At 43.6% G+C, this 14,308-nt stretch overlaps 1 protein-coding gene across 5 annotated transcripts in view; it reads left to right on the top strand.

Moving 5' to 3' along the window:
- Positions 1 to 14,308, top strand: part of ZDHHC3 (zinc finger DHHC-type palmitoyltransferase 3) — a 35,971-nt gene that overhangs the window by 1,066 nt on the left and 20,597 nt on the right. The window contains exons 1-2 of one of the 5 annotated variants that reach the window (XM_027718956.2): positions 2,347 to 2,449; positions 13,917 to 14,246. In XM_027718956.2, coding sequence (XP_027574757.1) covers positions 13,941 to 14,246 — 306 coding nt within the window. In that variant the 5' untranslated portion in view covers positions 2,347 to 2,449; positions 13,917 to 13,940. Of the gene's footprint in view, positions 1 to 2,346; positions 2,454 to 2,629; positions 2,823 to 13,916; positions 14,247 to 14,308 lie in introns of those variants that run through there. The other 4 variants (XM_027718961.2, XM_027718957.2, XM_039388294.1 and 1 more) reach the window with 4 other exon arrangements.

Genomic DNA, 14,308 nt, shown 5'->3' with positions numbered 1-14,308 from the left:
TGGGAGCTGAGGCTTGGGTAGCTTGTCCTCCCTGCTCACCCTGGGGATGTGAGCAGGGCCAGACCCCCTTCCTGGGCCAGGGGAGTGCCAGACAAAGGCAGTGCCCATGCGTGAAAGGGACCTGGTTTGTATGTTCTCTCTAAACAGCATCTGCCAGTGCTGCTGTCCAGCACAGATGGACCCTGTGGTTGACCCATAGTGTGATACTTGTGGCCTCACATTCCTCAGTGTGAAACAAACAAGAAGTAAGATGTTAGAAATTCCTTGTAAATGTGAATTCCTGATCTGAAACGCACTGTTAATGCAGACACACGCAATGATTTCCACTGAGAGCACAGGGAGATGACATTCTGACTCCTAGTTCTACCTATCTCATGGCTTAGCCCACAGCCACTCACAGTCCTAACTGCAAGGAAAAAATTACTTGTTAGTTTTTTTCCCCCTCTGCCATCCCAGCCTGGACTCTACCTAATGTTAGTCAAATTCTTGCATAATCCAGAGACTCAGCTAGCAAATCTTGTTCACATGCAGACAGCATTTTTCCAAAGGCTGGAAGAGCCCAGGTTTGGCTCGTTTGTTAGGGAGGGTAGAAGGCATCCTCTTGCTCTAAAGAGCATTTATTTCTGAGAGCATTCAAATTCCAACGCAAGGCTGTAGTGAAGGCTACCAGACAAAAAAGAATGCCACTAGTTTCTTGGTTTTGGTTTGTTGTTTGTTTTTTTTTTTTTAACAAAGGCAAAGCAATGTCTTTTCCTCTAGCCTCATAGTAAATGAATGACACGAGTTGGCTAAAATAAAAGCCAGCCTGAGGGAACCCCCTGGAATGTGAAGATTCACACTATGTGATTAATGCCTGGTGAGGCCACAAATACTGAAAGCAACCACTGAACGTGGAGAGTGTCAAGCAAACTCAACCCCTGCTCACGCTCCAAACATGACACCTGCAGCAGCATGCTCTGTCACAGAATCATAGAATGGGTAAGGTTGGAAGGGACCACTGTGCATCATCTGGTTCAACCTTCCTGCTTAAGCAAGGAACACATGGCACAGGATGGTTCTTGAATATCTCCAGTGAGGGAGATCAACAACCTCTCTGACAACCTGTTCCAGTGCACAATCACTCCCAAGTAAAGAAGTTTTTCCTCATACTCCGGGGCAACTTCCTGTGCATCAGTTTCTGCCCATTGTCTCTCATCCTATTGCTTGGTACTACCAAGAAGAGCCTGGCTCCATCTTCTTGGCATCCTTCCTTTAGGTATTAACACAAATTAATGAGGTCCCCTCTCAGTTGTCTCAGCCAGCAGTGTGCCCAGGTGCCCAAGAAGGCCAATGGCATCCTGGCCTGTATCAGGAACAGTGTGGCCGACAGGTTCAGGGAAGTGATTCTGCCCCTGTACTCAGCCCTGGTGGGGCCACACGTCGAGTACTGTGTCCAGTTCTGGGCCCCTCAGTTCAGGAAGGATATTGAGGTGCTGGAGCAGGTCCAGAGAAGAGCAACGATGCTGGTGAAGGGACTCAAGCACAAGTCCTATGAGGAGAGGCTGAGGGAGCTGGGGTTGTTTAGTCTGGAAAAGAGGAGGCTCGGGGGAGACCTTGTCACTCTCTACAACTACCTGAGAGGAGGTTGTAGCTGGGTGGGGGTTGGTCTCTTCTCCCAGGCGGCTGTCAGTAAGACAAGAGGGCATGGTCTTAAGCTTTGCCAGGGGAGGTTTAGGTTGGATATTAGGAAGAAATTCTTTACAGAGAGGGTAATCAGGCACTGGAATGGGCTGCCCAGGGAAGTGGTGGATTCTCAGTCCCTGGAGGTTTTTAAGATGAGACTGGATGCGGCACTTAGTGCCATGGTCTAGTAACCATGGTGGTAGTGGATCAAGGGTTGGACTTAATGATCTCAGAGGTCCTTTCCAACCCGGCTGATTCTTTGATTCTGTGATTCTTCTTGAGGCCAAACAGGCTCAATTCCCTCAGCCTTTCCTCAGAGAGATGGTCCAGTCCCCCAGTCATCCTCACTGCCTTCCACTGCACTCGCTCCTTCTTGGGTGCTGAAGGATTTTGGATACCTGCAAGCCGAAATCACCCTGAACCTGGTTGGGGGCTCAGCGGTGCGCAGCGAGGCAGAACCATCTGGTCCCATGTAAAAACAAAAAAGTGGTAGGGCTTTTTCCCTCCCAAAACCCTCACGCCGGAGACGCGCCCATGGCACAAGCGCGCCCCAGCGGCGCCCGGTGCCGGTGCCCGCCCGTGGGTCGGCCAGGGCAGAGCAGGGCAGGGTGTGCTCTGCCTCCCGCCGCCGCCGTTCACTTCCTGGTTCCTCCCCGCGGCCGCTCCACCTCCTTCCTCGCCGAGCCCGCGTAGGGGCGGCGGAAGGGGGGGTGCCGTTCCGTGCCGTGCCGCTGCCGGCGCGGGGGCGGCGGCGGGGCGCGCCGGACCCGCGGCGGCGGCCAGTGGGGTAGGTGGGTGCGACTGACAGCGCGGGGCGGGGGGGGCGCCGGGCAGGTGGGTGCGCCGGCGGAGTGGGGCGGGAGTGGGAGGCGGGAGCGGGAGGCGGGAGCGAGAGCCGGGGACGGGAGCGGGCCGCCGGAGCTGAGCGGCGCGGCCATCCCGCCGCCGCCTGCGCCGCGCCACCAGCTGCCCCCTGGCCCTGCCGCTGTCCCCGCTGTCCGCGCAGCCCCCCGGCCGTGCGCGAACCGCAGGATGGCCCCGCCGCCCGGGGGCCGAGCGGTGCCCGCATCCCTCCGCGGGGCCCCCGGCAAGGGCTGGCGGCGGGTCGTGTCCAGCGGCGGCGTCTCCGGGAGCTTCTGGCATCGGTCGGGAAACGGGAGGTGGGCTCCCGCTCTCCCCTCGCCGCCGTCCAGCACTGGGCTTTAAATACTGCGAGGCTAAACACGTTAAATAATACCGGGCTAAATACGTGGTTTAGGTCTGCTCCGCGGCCTTTCGGAGCAGCGTTGAGTCCCCTCGGCAGGAAATTTAAACTCGAAGTCTCCAGCGTTTTCGTCGGGGTCCTGTGACTTGTTAATGGATTGCAGTGGTGCAACGGGGTCCTGTAATCTGTGCGTGCGTTTCAGCGATGGGACGTGTCCAGCGAACAGCTGGACAGCGAGCGGAGCTCACCCTCTCGCTTTCGAGGTGGCCGCGGTCACCCGGCGTGTGACTGCACCTGTCCGATGGGACCATCGGCCGGGTGTGACCTCGGCATCGGGAGCAATCTGTGTTGAAACCATGGCGCTGCACTGTTGAGGGTTTAGTTGAAGTGGATGGTGAGCTACATGGCAATAGGAAGCGATCCGGACTTGTTTAGAACAGCAGCTTCTAAGTATTACTGGAGTAGTTCTGTAAAGTAATTCTTAAGAAGCAAGAGTTCATGATGGATCATTAGAAAACAGTCTTCAAGAAAACAGGCCTTGGGGAGGAGGAGGCAGCAATCTGGTCCTTGGTAGGCTCTCCCGCTGCCCGTGTGCCACTGAGGGACACAGGATGGACACAAAACTTGTTTAGGTTTCTTTCCTTTGATCCTAATTTAGAAAAGATAAATTGTGTTTTTCAGTGTGCAAAAGAGTGATTTTTTGCCGGATTCTTGACACGGCAGAGGTGTGCAATGTCAGATGTGTAAGGAAGGAACCCAAATTCGGATGGTTGTTCTGATACAGTGGATTGTTCTGATACTGACCGGCGGGTTGCAATGAGTGACTGCATTGGGTATCTGGTGGTGTAGATAGCAAGGCGTTAGTGAGTACCATGTTTTTCTTTGCTTAATGAAAGCAACGAATAAGTCTTTTGTGCAGTGTCACAGGCATTTTGGTGATAAGAGTCATCATAAGAGGAGCCATGCCATTCATACGTCGTTAAAGATGCAGCCCCCCTGTGCAATAAAGAGCCGGTCCTTCAAACACTATGACTCTGTCAGCGTAGCTCTTGGTGCTGTCTCACTGATGCAATAGTGTTTGTCATACCGGCGGGAGCTGCTGGTGGTAGGAAGTTGTGTCTGACTGAACGCTCATTGAGATTTAGAAGGTGCGACCCAGAAGCTAAGTGCAGTTGTAGGTTTATAAAAGGGCAAATATAAGGTCTGCCTAAAGGCCAAAATATTTGTTGCAACATTTAATACCTACTGAGTATTTTTGTGTGTGTTTCTGCTTCCTTTTAATTTTCATTTTAGGTGGTGTAATTACAGACAAGGGTGTGTATTTCAGTTTGAAATTGCTTGTTTGGTAGTAGACAAAAATACACAAATGTAATTTAACTATCGGAAATAGGTTGCAAGAAGATGAATGCTTAATTCCTCAGCAGATGCATGTCTGCTGTGCCCAAGTACTTATGTGTCTTTTCTGGGCAGCTCCCCTTGTGTTAGCAAAGAAGAATTTATAGTCTTCAGCAGTATGTGTGTATCCTGGGCAATGGTAACTCAGCTTTGGTGAATCTTTTTCATATCTAATATGAATTTACTTTTCTTGATGGGTAGATTGCTGTGCATCTCCCAGCAGAACAGAAGCTAGCAGTGTCTCATAGTCACTGCAGTTTAAACACATGTGTTGCATTTTTTCAGGAAAACTTGCTCATGGAGCAATGAAGCTTGATTGTGCAGACATTTCCCATATATCTGTAACGGGGCATCTCTCCTGTAGAAGAGACTAGATTGGCTCCCACAGTGGTGTCAGTCTGAAAATGGCTTGGCTGTAGCTCAGCCAGTCTCTGCAGATGTTAGTTGGCTGAGCTTACACTTTTCTCTGGTCCCTCTGCAGTGTAGACATGACCTTTTTCTTAGGGTGATATTCTGGAATACAATTGTTCTGCCTTCCTGACAGAAGACAGCAGGTAACATAAAATATGACACGATAGAATAGCGTTTTGTCAGGTTTTATTTTCTCTGTCCTGTGCTTAGCTGGTTGAAGAAAACTAAATGTGAATGATTGCACCTGGAACATCATATTTGACTTGTCCATGTAACTAATCTGAAGCTTAAGGTTGTATTAGAGAAAAGGAGAAGTTAAAGCTTTCCTAATTAGAGCTGCATGTTTGGGTTGTGCAGATAATACGAAAAAAAGATAGCCCTTAACTTGACTGGAACTGCAGTGCAGCAAGTCTGCCAGTAACACTTTACACGTTGTCCTTTTGAGAGGGAGTCCAAAAGAGCGAGCCAGCTTGTCTCTGCAGGCTGTGGGTGCCAAAGACCTCCCCACACAGCAGCAATTTCCTGCTAGTGGGTGCAAGGTGTTACAAACAAGGTGCAGCCAGGTACTCTGGCTCTTACTGCATAGGAGCACTGGCGTGTTAACTCCTGTCGCTTGCTCCTGGCTGTGCCCCCAGGGTGGGGGGGTACTCAGGAGTGCTTTTTGGGGCTGAAATGACAGATTTATCTAGGCTTGTAGCCTCATATCTCTTTGCCCCACCAGGTTACAGGGTGACCATATAGAACTGGTGCTGCTGTGGGAGAAGGAGTGCAAGAAAAGGGGAAAAAACATAGCAGAGGATAGGGATGGGAAGGTATGGAAATAAGAGGGAAGGCTACAGCAGCAGAGTTCAGCTAGAAAAATGTTGGGAAATGCTGTTCCAGGAGCAAGTAAAACAGCAACTAAAACAAGGATGTGGAAAACTCACTGTTAATACCCGTGGACAACAGAGGAATGTTGAATGAGAGGAAAGGAAGGGCCCTTGTTGATGTTTTTGCTGCTGGGCTGGTGTTTGTGAAGTTCAGCTGTGAGTTTTGCAATAACGCAGAACTGACAGGGGTGACCAATCTTAAACGTGGTGCAGCATGCAGAAGTTAAAGCAAATGGGCTCAAGCTGAAACAGTATGAGTGAATAAAGGTAGGGTAAAGTACTATGCTATTTAAAAAAAAAAAAAAAGACATATACAGGCCCAGTGGAAAGGCAGTAGTACCAAAACATAGATACAGAGAGAGCTATAGCAGGTGATAAAGAAAGATAGTAATGTGATATACATCTTTGTGTTCTTGCAATGACTACTTGAATTACTGATGTCCAATACAGAATAGAATAGATAAGTAGCATATTATATATTGTAGTTGGTCTGGGCTTGAACTCTCAGTATTTAAAAGGATAACAAAATTAAGGTTTAGATATAAAAATTGTATGTTTTATGGAGGCAGGGATCCCTTCTGCTTGCTAATGCAACCGTGAGCAAAACTTAGTTTGCCAACTCAGATGTCCTTTGCTACATAAAAAGCTTTAACATACAGCAACTTTGAACCTGCAGGTTTTTCCAGTTCTCTGAAGTAGCAGCATAGGCTTCTTCTAGTCATGATTTTACCTTCAGACCTTTGCAGGATAGAAGTGGTAATTTTTTCGGTCGCTGTGTTATTTTTGTGCTATTTTAACGTGTGCTCTGTGTATTTTTTGTATTTCGTTTCGGTATCTGCTTAGGTGTAGTATTTAGATTTAAAATCTAAATGCCTTACAGCCTTCATACCTGTGTCTTACCTACTCCTGTGTGGTAAGGAAGAAGAACAAACTGCAAGTGGGGGCATAAAATCAGGGAGAGTGAGTGACATGCTTGGGAAAGGGTGACTATAGCAGCAGCAGATGAGAGCCAGATGCAGCATTAGACCATCTTGAGTGAAAACGTATGTCTGATAGTTATAAGTGCTCTTTCTGACTTGAAAGATAGTATTTAGAATATTTTTTTGGACCAGAGTGATTCTACCAGCTTCTTATTATGATTAAAACTTTAAAGCTCCAACTCTTCTGCTTTGGAAGATATATTCCTTTTGCCATGAAAGTTGTGTAGCTTTTAAAATAGATGCTAAAAATAATACTAGTTGTATAGATAAACCTTCCCCTTTAATTTTTGTCTTTTGTTAAAAAAAAAAAAATTGATACAGGACAAATCGTAAATTTAAATTTCCTTAATCCAGGGGTTTGCTGTTTTAAGTCTTGAATCATCATCAAAATTGCAAAGCTGTCTAGAAGACCAGGGCAGCTTCTTGTGTTTTGTCTCTCATGAGGCTGTGTATTCAGGATAACTGCAATGCTGTGGGAAAGCATGACATCCCCATCTGTTGTTTTCTGTTTCCTAGTGCAGTCCCTCCTGCAAGATTGCTCTTTCCTTCTGATGCTTAACTCCAGATAGGTGACAATGCAACAAAGATGGTTTGTATGTTCAGGATTAATATTTCTCTTTTGACATAGGTTAGGTAGCTTGTGTGTATTTAGTCTTACTGGGAAACTGTAAGATTGAAGTGACAGAATTTCTCTGTTCCCCTTGCAGCTCTGATAGGGAAAAAGTTACATTATTTTGTAATGGTTCATACTTAATGACAGTATTATAAAGTACCTTCTGTCTCTGATCAAAGCCTTATTGAGATCACTAACTTTGTGATCAGACCAAGTGAGATTCAAGTCTGACCTCAGTCTCTGTTGCCCTTGTGATTTGTGTCCTGTTCCTAGATATTGCTCCAATTTTGTCACTCATCTATAGTGGTCCAGTGTTTTTGTACCTTGGACAGTAACTACATTGTCTTTGCTCTCCTTTGCTCAAGCTGGCAGCTGACAGGCCTTTTAGGTGGGGGTGCAATCACTTGCCAGATAACTCAGACTCTTAGGTCAGTCTTAATTGCATTATCATTTATTTATACAATACATATCTATTAGTTAAACAGAAAGGATGCAGACATTAACCAGGAAGTTGTTACTGTCTGCCCTGAGAGACTGCATACCACAACCATCAGGACAGGGAAACCCCTATGTTTGTAATTGAGAAAACATGGCCTTATTTTCCTTACAGTTCTAATGCAATTCCTCTGACACTGTTCAAATTGCTTCTTGTCTGGACTGACATAAATTAGGACAGGACTGAGGGGTTTGTGCCCTATGTGGCTGCATCCTTCTTGAGCTTGTCACTCTCAGCCCAATCCAGGGCCTCAGAATAGAGTTTCCAGATCCTACAGGCACCTTCGAGGTAATTTCCCCCTCCCCTTGCTCTCCTTAGGGAGGAGTTCCCTTGAGTAGGAGTATTTGTACTCCTATTCAAATGTGTTCTTCAGAAATGCATGACTTCAATTAAATCTTCCCCTCTATTAAGATGCTTCTAGTAAAAATAATAAGAGTATGATTTTAGTGTGATCCATTTTTACTAAGGTCTTGTTCATGCGTGGCCTCTTCAAAATAAGAAATTAGTTAAAAATAGAAAATATTGATTCATCAATAGAAAATTATGATTCATCAAAATAGTTAATGATATAAACAGTTTTCTAAACTCTGACTATAAAGCATTGTTATACATCCTCTTACTCTCTTCATGTACAGAAAAATGTTCTAAAAGGGTTACCATCTGGTTTTATGTGCTCTCTTTTCCCGTTTTCAAGGGAGGTAATCCAAGCCTGTGCATTTATCCTCAGGAAACATAAATTTATTTTAAGCCTTGTAATTTTTTAAAGATTATTTTTAATAGATTTAATATAATTGACATACTGATTTCTTTATGCCATTTTTCTTCAGCATGGGAACTGAAACTATTGAAGTTGCATGACTTCAGGAGCCAAAGTTTTCAGGGGAATCTCGAGATGTTTGTGAACCTCTTGCTCAAAGCATATGGGTAGCTGGTAATGTGGTACTTGGGCTGTAACTATATTCCTTAATGTAGCCGGAATTTCCAGAAGAAAAATGAAAAAGTATCTGTGGTAGGCACAATCCTGTTATCTCCTCCCGGGGTGTCTGGAGTAGGGCTAGCAGCACTGGCTTTGCACTGCGATCATTTGATCTGAGTCATCGGGTGTCCTGTAAGCGCAGTGTTAACTTCTGTGCCCAATTCTTCCCTATTGCTTTTGCCATTTTAACCCAAGAGCAGGTTTTTACCTGTTTGAGGTTTTGAATTGGGATCAGGTTTGTTTTGTTGGTTGGTTGGTTGTTTTTTTTTAACCGTGTGTAGAGTCACAAAAACATTCCAATGGAGGTACAGCTCTCTATAGCAAATTTAAGCCTGCTAATAATAGGCTTGCTTTTTTTAGCTGCCTTTCATAGACCTGTTAGAAATGTCCCATTGACCCTTCAGAGTTTTGTAAACCAGAGGTTGGAAACTGCCATGCTGATGGATATCTGGATGAATCTGCAGGAGACTGCCAAAAATTCTCAGCATAGCTGGGCTGTTTCATTCCGTTCCTGCTGATCAGATAGGCCTTGCAGGAGCCATTAGGAAACAAAATATATAAATACTGATATTCCTTTATTATTATCCCTGCTAGAACGTGCTTTGGCAAGTTCTGATAAGCTTGTTAGATTTCGGCTGTATGGAGGTGTGACAGGAGGGAGAAGCATAGGTAAATATCCTGTTAGAAAGCACACTTCCTTGCATGTCTGTTGCAAAGGAAGATTAAATACCCAGTGTTTTAATCAATGCAGTTTTATGTACAGAAAAATGAAATAAACTTAAAAATGAACTCTTGCAGTTTCTGTCTATCAGGTGGAGTTTGTTGGTTTTATTTAAAGGGACATCCTGTCCTGCAGATCTAAACTGCCTACTTTAGCTGTCATGAATATAGTATGACTAGTTATGTATGTTTGCTTCCTTTTGATGATGATTAAAAGTTAACTTTAGTGTTGTCAGCTCTTAAGATACTCTGTGTGTCGTAAAAGCTATTTGGAGTATGCTCGTTAAAGTGTATAAAAAACCAAACCGAGTAACTTAAAAAAACGTCAGTGATCTGCCCCGGTCTCTCTTTTCTTTTTTTTTTTTTTTCTCCCAGAATTGTTTTTGTGTAATTGGCTAAACTTGAAATTCACGTAGTTTATATGACAAAATGAAAATGTTACCTCTTCCTGAAGTTCAGTGTTAATGGACTTCTAATAAAGGAAATGGTTGCAATGTACTAGTAATACTGTAGTTTTGCAAGTCATACCCATGTGCTTTTGACTTCACTAGCATGAGTAATTACATGAAAATCAGCAGGTTGATGATAATGTTGGTTTTAAGCTTTTTGTAGGTTTTACACCATCAGAACCTCAGGTAGCTTTCAGGTACTTCTTAAGGCTCACATCATTTGTTTATTCATTTTTTGCACGTTCTTTGGTGGTCACAGGCCATGAAAAACAAGCTTTTTTGGACATGGCTTATAGCAGATCAAAAGACAGTTACTTAATTTATATAGGGTGTAATAGCATATTTTAAGTGTTCATTGTAGCAGGAAGTGGATTTTTATTTGTTTTGTTTACATTTCTAATTTGTATATTACATGTTTTTTAGTTGTTCCTGTAATGCCAGATGCCTTCCAGATAAAAAGAACAAGTCTTTGCTCTGTCATGTCATTAAGCTGAATTGATGTGCGTGTTGTCATTGTATTCACACTTACCTAGTGGCCCGTTGTAGCCTGACACCAAGATTAAGTCCTTAAGCCCTTTGCCTACATTGTTTACATATTGTTTGCTCCAGACCAGGAGGGACTGACATATTCTATCTGTGTGATAAATTAAATTCATATGCAGCATGGTTGAAGGGCAAACCAGTTAGGGCAAGTTGCTACTTCCTCCCCCCTACAGTATTGTTGTTGTTGTATTATTTATATGAAAATATTTAGTTGGACAGCATAAACAAAAGCAGATGTTTGTGTATGTAAGAACAAGGTATTAAAAAACCCTCTAATCGGGTGATGTAAGATAGAAGCTGAGACTCTAAGCTCCTATAGATTGACTCTCGAGATAATGAACGCTAAAACACACATATTTCTTAAATAAGGTACGGTTTTTATGTACCAATTACTGATTTTTCATTTTGTTGTCTAATGATGCCTCTAAACCAAGCATTAAATAGTCAAGTACATTAAATAACAAATTTGTCCTCCAGCCAGAATTGGAGGTCTGTGCTTTGTCTCATAACTCTGCACTGCAGAAATGAGTGTCCAGACTTTCAGACTGAGGTGCCTTGAGGTTCCTTCCAGCTATAGGTTACACAGCTATAAGTTTTTCTTATGTTTTCCCCCCAGTTTAGCTCAATAAGCTCAATATTTCTGAGAGAGAACTGTAGAACTTTTATTGGAGTGAAACCAGTTCTTGCACTTGCAAGAGAGATTAATTTTTATTTCACTGGTAAAGTGTGCTGTCCAGGACTAAACCCACAGTTTTAATCACTGTGCATTTGTTTAGCTTTCAGTCAGTCTCTGCTAATACTGACTTTGGGGTGACTTGTCAAACTAATTCCTCTGTTAAATAGGAGTTTGCTTTTCCTGTGTCTTTCATTCCTTTGCTTTGGGAAACAAAACCTCAGGGGGAAAAAAGACACTCAGAGTCTAGGGAAAAAACCCTGAAAGTCTGTGTTCAGGACTATCCCAGTCCTGTTCAGGACTATCCCTGCTCCTGATGTGTCAAGGCTAAGACTTCTGTTTGAAAATCGAAATACCTAAATTACTGTTCTCTTTCTCATTTTTTAATGCAATATGATGTTACTGTAAACTAAACATTGTTGTCAGGCATGAGTCTTTAATTATGTCAGCCCTGTTTTGAGCTCGCAAACCAGCATAACAGTTTTAATAAGATTATTAAATAATGCAGTGAAGGTTAACCTGTTTCCTTGAGGGAGGGGAAGGACCGAGTCTTAGAAATGCTGGTTAAGTCTGTGTGAATGCATAAGTACATAATTGTCCTCACAGAAATTGTGAAAAACTGGAGAAAAGGTACGGATTTACCAGTAGGTATAGATTTATCTGAACTTAGACCACCAGATCATTTGGGTAATCACTGTTTATGAAAATTATATAGCTTGTGTTCCTAAGTATTGGGAGTCATGAGGCTAAATTATAGCTGTGGTTAAAATACACAAGTAATTACAATGTGTTATGTGAATTTTATGAATGAGGAGAGGGCTTTTTGTTGTGGTTTTTTTTTCTCGCCAAAGTAAATGACATTCTCACAAGGACGTTTTTATCTTGATTTTTCTGTTCTGTTTGATGTATGTATAAATACAAGACTGATATGCTTTAACATTAATCCATGTGACTTTCTTCAGATTCATAAACCGTCTTAAACTTGCTTGGCAGCATACTACATGCTCAAAGCAGAAAGATAAGAAATACCTAATTCTCCTGGTTTATTTATTTACAGTTATGTTAGCAAACAAATATTATAAATGGTCTAGTTCATCTCCTTCTCTTCACCTAGAAACTTTGTGCTCCTGGCTTTTGACTCTTGCTGTGGCAGTAGCAGTAGCAGTTCCAGTCACCTCTCCCCGATGTCACTCGCACTAAGGCACACAAAGTTCATCACTTCTGCGCTTGGATGCAATTAATCATCCTGCTCATTAATAACCTTCATCTTTGGCCTTAAAAGACTAATTTTCCTCTTATGAATTTGGTCTTCTTGAAATAATAACTAAAAAGCAAACTATCTTCTTCTTCCCTGTCTGGGTAGGGGCAATAACATTTCCTTTTTGGTTTGCATTATGCAGAATAGAGCTTTCTCCTTGTGCTTGACAGAGCTCAGCGATAACATTTGGAGAGAAGTTTAAGGTCCTGGGTAGTTTTGCAATTTGCTGACTATGTTTTCTGTAAAATTTCTCCCCTTTATATAGGCAACAGTGTAACTTTTTAAACAAGTACAAAAGCAGCTTCAGTATGAACATTTTTGGCAGAAAGCATAATTAATGGTGAACATTGTCTTCGTTTCTCTGAAATAAAATTGCATAATGCACGCTCTTTTTTTGAAAAGCCTGATATGTTGAAATAGCGGGAGGCTGATCCCTTCCGTTCAGGTATATGCAATTCAGAGTATTTGGTAGTAAAATTATTGTAGCCATTTTTGTAGAAGGTGGGTCTTTAGAGGTTGTAGTGTTTTTGAGTGCTTAGAGCACTGTGCAAATACTCTGTGAAGAAGTGTCTTTGGAAGAAGCTGCTGGGTGTATAAAGAGCCTCTTTCAAAGCTTAGCATTCCAGGTGTGCTCAATTATTGAGTGGTGTACATTCACACTGCAAATGGATTGATCCCTTGCCAGAGACTTATGAGCACCTTTTCTGTTTTCTCAAATGCCTGTGTTTAGTGGGAGTTACACTGGAACTACAGTAAGTGCCGCATATACCTGGAATATTACAGTTTCTGGCTCCAAGGTGGACCTTACCCTCTGGATAGACAAGGTGCCTGCAGAGAGGAGAGGACAGGGCAATGTCAGTGTTAGTGCTCTTACTACAGTGGAATGGAGTTGACTAGAAGTGCTAAAGGGGAGGGAAAACAAATGCCTTTGAGGGATGGAGCAAAAGTGGTGTGAGAGCCATGGCAAAGCAGAAGACTTTCAAGGATTGTAAGGCTGGAGGAAAAGGTGAGAGTAGGAGACAGCTGTTGCTGGGGAAGCCCATCCTTCAGCCAAGACTAGAAGTTCCTGTTGAGATCTTTGCCTGGGTTGCTTCTTGATCAATTCCTGCAAATCTAATTTTAGAGTGGCTGGGTTTTGCAGTTTTACACCAAAGCTGTGAGTCAATGGCTAAGGAGAAAGGATACTTTTTCTACTTGCTAAGTTACCCAGTGTCTGTAGGAGAGACCCTTCCCCAGATCTGAGGCAGCAAGGAGGGACCCTGCCAGCTGTGCTAGGTCTTTCCTCTTTTCCTCACATGGCAGTGCCCAGCTCTTGCTTCAGTTCCTGTTGGGGCAGCTCCTCTTGGCTCCTAGCTGATGACTTTTTCTTCATTAAAAGCAAGGCTTGTTGCCTTTCCGCAGGGGGAGGTGGCACACAGGTGGACCTAATGTATAATTAAGCACCTCTTAAAAGCACTTAGAGAGTCTTCTGAGTAAGAAGTGTTCCGATAAGTGAAAGAGTGTGGTTTCCAAATCCATTATTTCACATTTGATTTATTTACCTTTTTTGCTTTTTCAACTGTCTTTCTGCAATTTTGAATTTTCCATGTGATCGCTGTGCCTTTCCATGAACAGAGGGCCGCATGTCTTGCAGAGCGGTGAACACTGTTTCTGATTCTCTTTTTCAGATGCAAGTATGGACATAATAGCCTATGATGATTACTCCAGTCCACCGCTTCAGAGATATTGAAAGGACACCAGAATACCTCCAGCCAGAAAAGTGTGTTCCACCTCCTAGCCGCGCTTCCCTGGGAACAATGTGGTTTATTCGAGATGGCTGTGGTATTGCATGTGCTGTCGTTACCTGGATGCTGGTGTTCTATGCCGACTTTGTAGTCCTTCTTGTCATGCTAGTTCCATCAAGAGATTATGTTTATAGTGTCATCAATGGCACACTGTTCAACACCTTGGCTTTCCTCGCTTTGGCTTCACATTTTCGTGCTATGCTGACAGATCCAGTAAGTATACCTCTCTCTGTGTGTCTCGGAAAGAAACAGGCGGTGTTTTTCTTGTCTGCTAG

This window comes from Pipra filicauda, unplaced genomic scaffold, assembly GCF_003945595.2.
Source record: "Pipra filicauda isolate LSUMZ 115617 unplaced genomic scaffold, ASM394559v2 scaffold62_size3274119_pilon, whole genome shotgun sequence".
In the NCBI taxonomy this organism is placed as follows: domain Eukaryota; kingdom Metazoa; phylum Chordata; class Aves; order Passeriformes; family Pipridae; genus Pipra; species Pipra filicauda.
The sequence above is the reverse complement of the archived record's forward strand: the minus strand, read 5'-3'. Positions and strand labels throughout refer to the sequence as shown.